Source organism: Myotis lucifugus, unplaced genomic scaffold, assembly GCF_000147115.1.
Source record: "Myotis lucifugus unplaced genomic scaffold, Myoluc2.0 scaffold_43, whole genome shotgun sequence".
Classification (NCBI taxonomy): domain Eukaryota; kingdom Metazoa; phylum Chordata; class Mammalia; order Chiroptera; family Vespertilionidae; genus Myotis; species Myotis lucifugus.
In genome coordinates, this window is record NW_005871091.1 from 2,586,671 (window position 1) to 2,594,077 (window position 7,407).

General features: G+C 49.3%; 1 protein-coding gene across 1 annotated transcript in view; it reads left to right on the plus strand.

The window, feature by feature from the left end:
• Positions 1 to 4,970: 4,970 nt before the first annotated feature.
• The window catches only part of EPB41L4B (erythrocyte membrane protein band 4.1 like 4B), a 106,794-nt gene continuing 104,357 nt past the window's right edge, over positions 4,971 to 7,407 (plus strand). The window contains 1 exon segment of the mRNA XM_023753296.1: positions 4,971 to 4,991. Coding sequence (XP_023609064.1) covers positions 4,989 to 4,991 — 3 coding nt within the window. The 5' untranslated portion in view covers positions 4,971 to 4,988.

Below are 7,407 nucleotides of genomic sequence, written 5' to 3' on the forward strand. Positions count from 1 at the left end.
AAAGCTTTCTCACTTAATGAAAAGCTATTTGACAGAATCACTCGCAAGGGTTTCTTATGATGGCAGATGTTTCGATGCTTTAGGATGTGATTTAGTGAACCCCAAATTTTATTTATACACATACACACACACACTCACTGTCCAAACGCAAATAAAAAGAAAATGCTGGCTTTTGTCATGTGAGGCAGCTGGAGTGCAGGAAAGATGAAGAAAAATCACCAGTGAGCATGGCTCACCGACTTAAAGATTTATTGCATATCAGAACCGCATCACAGTCTCCTACGCTCGTCTTCCCAGATCAGAGTTTTAGTTCTTGTAATTCATTCTCAGAGTTGCGTGGTTAGCGCCCGGCAGCCAGCTCCCCGTGAACTTGTAGCACAGGTGCTCCTTCCTCAGATCCTTTTCACCAAGCTTTCTTATGCTGTCGTTTTGGGCATTTGGCCCCATTATTCTCTTCTGCATCCCTGGATTTTTACCGCTTCCTGGGCTCTGGTGTTGCATGGCTGCCTGGCGCACAGATAGGATTTACCTTTGACCGCCATACCCCTAAGCTGGATTTTCTGTCTCCAGCCACTTCCACGGGTACTTGCCAAGCTAACTATGGCTCCTTTGTAATTAAAACCCTCTGGTGGTGTTAGCTTCAAGAATGTCTTTGTTAAGCATGTTAAAAGTGGTTATGCATTGGCACAAGCCATTTTTTTTTAGCCCTGGTCTGGACACTTCTGTTCCTTGAATACAGCACCCACCTCAGTGTGACTGTGTCAGGGCACCTCAGTTTTCAGTTCAGTCAACATTTAGTGGGTGTCTCCAATGTGCCAAGCGCTGAGCTGTGGACGGAAAGGTGAATCAGAGGTGGCCTTGGGGCTCTTGGGAAACATGTCCTTTTATCCTAAGTGATGCTAGGTGATATGACAGGCTCACCCAGACAGGGTGCTGGGGATGGACAGCCTGGGGGAATTGGGAAGACTTCGTGGAGACTTTGACACTTAAGATGATAGCATCTCCAACCCAGTATCCCTTGTGCATTTTTAGAATACCATTTTTAGTATGTCAAGTTAACTTCTTGGCCAAGCCACAGCCCAATTGTTGTGTGTAATAGGGGAAGAAGCAACTGTAATTGTCTTCTCCAGCGATCCTCTTCTGAAGAGGCCTGGAGCCCCCTTGTCTGGTGGTGGGCTGTGGCCCCTAGCACACCCGTGAGTTCTTAACCTTTGCTGTGGATAGTTGCTGGTTTCTCAGTCCTTGATAAAATGTGAATTAAAGGATACACACACACACACACACACACACACACACACACACACACTGAGTGGCCATATTATTATGACCACCTGACGTTTGTAGGCAAATTAGCTATAATTTCGCACTGAAGTTGCTAGAGGGCCAGATCATTATAAACGTCTGAATAGCACGCCATACCTAAGTATCGTTGCTGATCAAGTTCATCCTATCATGTTGATGGCGTATCCCAATGGAGATGGCTTCTTCCAACAAGACTATGCGCCATGCCACGGTGCTCTTATTGTGCAGGAGTGGTTTTAAGAACATGAGGGAGACTTTACCTTGCTTAGGTGGCCCCCACAATCACCAGATCTCAATCCAATTGAGCATTTGTGGGACGAAGTTAAAAGAGCCATCAAGCAGCTGGTTCCACAACCATCAAATCTCACAGAACTGGACAGTGCTATTCATCAGGCATGGTGTCAGATTCCTTGAATCACCTTTCAACATGGAGTCAATGCCAAGAAGAATCACCGCAGTATTGAAGGCAAAAGGTGGCACAACGAAGTACTGATGGAGTGGTCATAATAATCTGGCCACTCAGTGTGTGTGTGTGTGTGTATATATATATTATTCCTCACCCTAGGATAATTTTCCATTGATTTTTACGATGAGTGGAAGAGAGAGAAAAAGACAGAGAGAAATATCGATGTGAGAGAAATGCATCAATTGGTTGCTCCTGCATGCGCCCTGACCAGGGCCAGGGCTGGGGAGGAGCCTGCAACTGAGGTACGTGTCCTTGGCCGGAATCGAACCTGGGACCCTTCAGTCCGCAGGCCGACGCTCTATCCACTGAGCCAAACAGGCTAGGGCTATAGGATATTTTTTAAACATCCATCTGACATGCAGTACAACGTAGGTTAGCTTCAAAAACCAGCTTCCTAGGAGTCCTGGGCACAGCCTACCAACCAGAGTGCCACTCAGAGCCATTCCTCTTCAGAAAACCTTGTCTTGGAAGGTGCCTCTCTTTCGTTAGCCCAGCCGTCAGGTGTGGTCTGGTCAGCAGGGCAGGACTCCCTCAGCTTGCCCTAGACACTTTCCTCCTACTCATGCAGCTGAAGATCCCATTCGTGTGCTTGGCAGCGGCACCCACTGTTGACTCATATTAGCTCTCTGTTGACTAAATCCCTGGCATCGCTTTTGCTCGTGCGGCTGTTGCTCAGCCCCGTCTCCCCCCTCCCCTGCATGCACAGTCTCCCAGCAGCTCCCTGTGGAAAGCTGTTAGGATGTGTGGTTGGCTGGTTAGCACTCCCACTATGCCTTGGAGGGCACGGCTTTGTTGGCCAGTATTGCATTTGGCGCGATTGCTTTCATTGTCTCTGGAGCTCTACGTTGACTCATTGTGGTGCAGTGCAAACATGGAGAGTTTCAGGGTTAGCAGAGCCATGGTTGAGTCTTGCAGGCTGCCTGGGCAGCCTCGGGCAACTTAAGCTCTCTGAGCCTTGATTTTCTGGTCTTTAAAATGGGGATGTTGGGCGGATGATATGACAAGAAGGATACAAACAACCTCGGTAAATGGCAGGGTGCTGAAGGGTTGCTGGTAGGTTGTAATCTTATGTCTCGTGCCTTCTCTTTGGCCCATGGGAAGGGTTTGGAAATGTTTCTAGTAATGAACATTAAAGAAAAAAGAAACTGTGCCGGGAAGCTTAAACATCGCTTGGTTCTCCTTCAGTGGATATTGGAAGTTGGATGTAGTAGGAGAGACGGTTTTAAAATTTTCACTTTGGATGAAAAAAGAATCCCTTCCCCCGTCCTCCAACAGAAAAATGCAGGTTCTTAGTATTTGAAGACTGGAACTTCTGATCTAACAACGCCTACATGATACAACGTGAAGATCAGATGTCTATTTTGGAATTGAAAGGACCCTAGGTGCACACATCCCACCCATTATGTAGAGGGGAAACTGAGGCCTGTGAATATAAAGTGACTTACCTTTAGTTACTCAGTGAAGAGTTGGAATGGGCTACTTTGGGAACCCCAATTATCTCGTGTAGGATCAGTGGCGGGAAGGCAGTCTGACCCCTAGTCCTAATACAGGATCATGGCAGGGAGGGGGGTAGTTCCTGGCAGTTTCAAGTAGGACACGTTCCCCAAACAGTGGGAAACTCCAGCACTTCTCTAACGTCAGTGTACTCGAAGTTCATTTGGGGTTTTTTCCCTCTGGTTTACAATTCGCAGAATTTCTGATTCTGTAGTTCAGAAAGCTGGACTTTTAACAAGTATCCCGGGTGATTCTGATGAAGGTGGTCCCTTCACACCCTTTGAAAAACACTGGCTCTAGAACTGTGAGAACAGAGGGCAGCCCCATTATTCGTTAAAAACTGCTGCAGGCATTGGGCATGGGGATTGGCCATCATTGAGCTGGAGGTTGCCAGTATCACACCTGAGCTCTGGGGAGCCCCTTTTGGCCACTGCGGAGTGGAGACTGGGCTGGAGGAGGGACTGACTTACGCTGTTGCCACAGCCCAGGTGCGTGGTGATGAGGGAGGGCCTGGCCAGGACAAGGGGCAGAGTGCCAGAGCAGTTTGCAGGTGGAGTTAATTGAGTGTATGCGGGAAGGGGAGGGAGGAGGCCTGCCGGAGTCTAGCTTGGAGGGCAAGGGTAGCTTCATCTCAGTTGTGGGGAGAAATGGGGCACCGTATAAGACACCCCAGGAAATAGGAGAAGACAGCTCCTCATTCCGCCCTCCAAGGTTCTGGCTACTCTGGGCACCTTGTTTTATCCAGGTTTCTGGGTGGCTTGCTGTTTCCTGTCCTTGTGGGCAAAGGTGTTGGCTCAAGGTGGCCCAACAGTACTTACTCCACCTGCACCTGCACCTGCACGCTCCCCACCCCCCCCACTCCCCCCCCCCCCCCCCCCCCCGCCCAGACCATGAATGAGACCATGGGGAGGGAGCTTTGGATACCTATATGGGTCATGAGTTTGTGTACTTTTAAAAATACCTTGTATTAGAAGGAGGGTTGGGGGGGGGGTGGCGGTGGATGGTGAGCATCCTTCCCAAATGAGATATAGGTACAATATCTAACTCTGGTTCCGCACTTCTGGATAGTCAGTGTTAATATGCGGTGGGGGCAGGGGAGGGAGGTCTATGCAACCTCCCAGTGCCAGGAACATGAGCCTACACCGGTCCAGAACTGAACAAATAGTAAGTTGCTAAGCACTTTCACGTGCATAATCTCATAATCCCTCTGAATTCTACCTCTAGCACACCGCTGTGGGTGCAGGCACGGGTCTGTTTAATTTTGAAATAGCAACAGGCGGGGACAAGTAGAACTTCCCCTTAAATTCTTGCACAGGGACTTAGAAGAAAATTCACTGCATAACCACAGAAATCCTCCACCCACAATGTGTCCTCTCCAGGCCTGGCTCCCCGCCTGCCTCCTCCACGCTGCCTGGATGGAGTGTTCTCTGCGCAGGCACCTGGTCCGTCTGCACTCCGGTTTCCTCCTCGGGCCCTGGCAGCTGCCTGCGGGCAGGGTCAGCTGCTGACCCCTCCTTGTGTTTTTTTTCAGGTTGGCGTGCACTTTCCTCCCTCACTTTCATTTCACACTAGAACATGTTTCAAGCAGAAGGATTAGGAAATGTAGAGAAGCAAGAGAAGTTAAAACATCTAAAATCGCATCAGAGATAACCACTGTTAAAATTGTGGTGTGTATCATCCATCTGTACCTTTTCTTTCTGCTGTTAGATATAAATATGCATTTCAAATGGTGAGTGTATATGGGTTGATGAACATCCCTTTCCCCCCTTTAGCACAATTGAATAGGAACCATATGTAGACCCTGTGTCCCTTTGCCCTCTCACTCCTTTACATTCCCTAGGAGCCTTAGCTGGGACTGGGCATCCTCAGTGGCCATCTTAGCTGTGTGCCCTGCTGCCCTGCTGGGTGAGACCCAAGCCCTCCTTCCTTGGAGCCCCTCCCCGCAATCACCTCTGCTTTCTGGCAGGATAAAGGTCCTGTTGATGTGGCCACAAAGTCGCCTTGCATCTGAGGGCTTGTGTTCTGAACGTAGGATTTGGGTGGTCACCACTGCACTGTGCTCTCATGTGGGGCTGTTGGGGAAACAGCAGGGGCAAATGCATGGAGCATGGGAGCCAGAAAACCCCCTTCCCAAGGCCCCGGCTCCTTGGGTGGGCTTGGGGGGGGGCATAATGAGCCCTGGCTGTGACCCTGAGTTTAAAGATGTGAATGAGGAGACTTTGAAGAACAGGAGGGTCTCTAGTATTCAGTAAGGGCCACGGCTTCTTGAACAAGGAAGCTACCAAAGTACTGGGCTAAGTGTTTAAATGATTGTCATGTTGAATCATCTCACAACCTCTCTTGGTGGTTACTATAGTTACCCTCATTTGTAGAGAGGAGAATCGGGTTTAGCAGACAGGTTAAGAAACTTGTCCAGGTCACACGCTGGCTAGTAAAGGTACTCTGGCCTCAAGCCTCACAGTCTGGCTGGAGATCTGTGGCCTGGGAAGATCCTCCTGCTGTCAGAGGGGGGTGGGGCTGAGCCTGCCCCTTGACCCCCCCAAAGTGGACCCAAGGTCTCCAGCCTGAGAATGTAGGTTCGCCCAGAGTACATTCTGGTCTGATGGCCATAATTCTTCAACACTGAGGTCAGAAGGGGGCTATGTTTTTCAGAGTGCTTAATAGAACCACGTTAAAATCACCCCAATGAGAAGCATTTGATAGATTCCCATTTTGCTGCGTAGTAACTGGTTGGTTTCACTTTGTTCCCTCAATCTTTGTGCTTTTGTGTACATGTGTAAGCACGGTATATGTTCTTTTATTCCCCCTCTCATTCCAGCCTTTCTGACACACTTCTCGCCAGTTTGTTGCCCTCTTTTGTGCTTATTCTGATTTATTTAGATTCACCCCTGAGTCTGTGTGTTTGTGTGTGTGTGTGAGTGAGGCATGACTAATATTTATCTCTGCTTATCTCTTGGGGCCAATAGCAAAGCACCTGGTATCTTTCTTGTTGCCAGTTGTACCTCCAAGGCCGGCAGAATCTGTGTTACTTCCCTTAATTGCCACCGTCTGGGAAGGTATTATTATCCTCTGTATGCATGGTCTCACAGGTGGCCTTGGGCCACTCAGCTCGTTAGATTCCCTGACTCATCTTCCAGTGCTCTTTCCCCCACCCCATGCAGCGCACACCCAACCTTCCTGTTTGCCCTGTGTGCTCCTTGGAACTCCCTAGGAAGGTCAGGATCCTTTATGATTCTGCAGGTCCCAGTTTCATATAATACCCCTTCCCCTTCCCATCTTTCCTGAAGTCCTCTGCCTCTCAGCCTCTTGGCATTTGGGTTCTGCCTACCGTTTCTCAGCATTTTTATTTTTGCCGGTTCTTTTCCCCAAAGTCATAGCTGGCTGAGTGCCCAGCCTTTCCTTTTTGAAATTAAGAACTGGAAAGTGATATCCCAAGGGTCCTGGGCTCCCCGTGGGATCATCCAGAGCTTCCATGTTTCCCAGCACTGAGCTCGGGCCCAGGGTCCCCGGGTCCCAGGGGTGGGATTGTCCATGCCACAGGCCTGGAGGGTGAGGACGACCTGGTTCCGCAGGTGCCTGCAGAGTCAGCATCTCTCAGCTCTGTGGGTCTCCAGCCTACCTGGCCCGGGATCTGAATGTTGTCTGTATCTACCTTACGGGTGCTTAGGCAGGCGAGGTAGGCCTGACAGGGTCTCTCCTTTATCCCACCTGCTGTCTTGTTCAGCTGCACCTGTCTTGAATTATGGATCTTTTTTATTTATTATTATTGATTTCAGAGATAGGAAGGGAGAGGAGAGGGAGAGAGAAACATCAAGGATGAGAGAGAACCACTGATCAGCTGCCTCCTGCACGCCCCACACTGGGGTTGGAGCCTGCAACCCGGATATGTGCCCTGACCAGGAATCAAACCGTGACCTCCTGGTTCATGGGTTGATACGAATTATGGATTTTTAAAAATTATGGTAAAATGTAACAGAATTTACCATTTTAATGTGTACAGTTCAGTGGCATGAAGGATATTTGTATTGTTGGGCAGCCATCACCACTGTCCATCTCCAGAACTTTTTCATCTTCCCAAACTGAAACTCTGTGCCCATTGAACACTAACTCCCCTTCGCTCCCTCCCCCCAGCACCTGGCAACCAC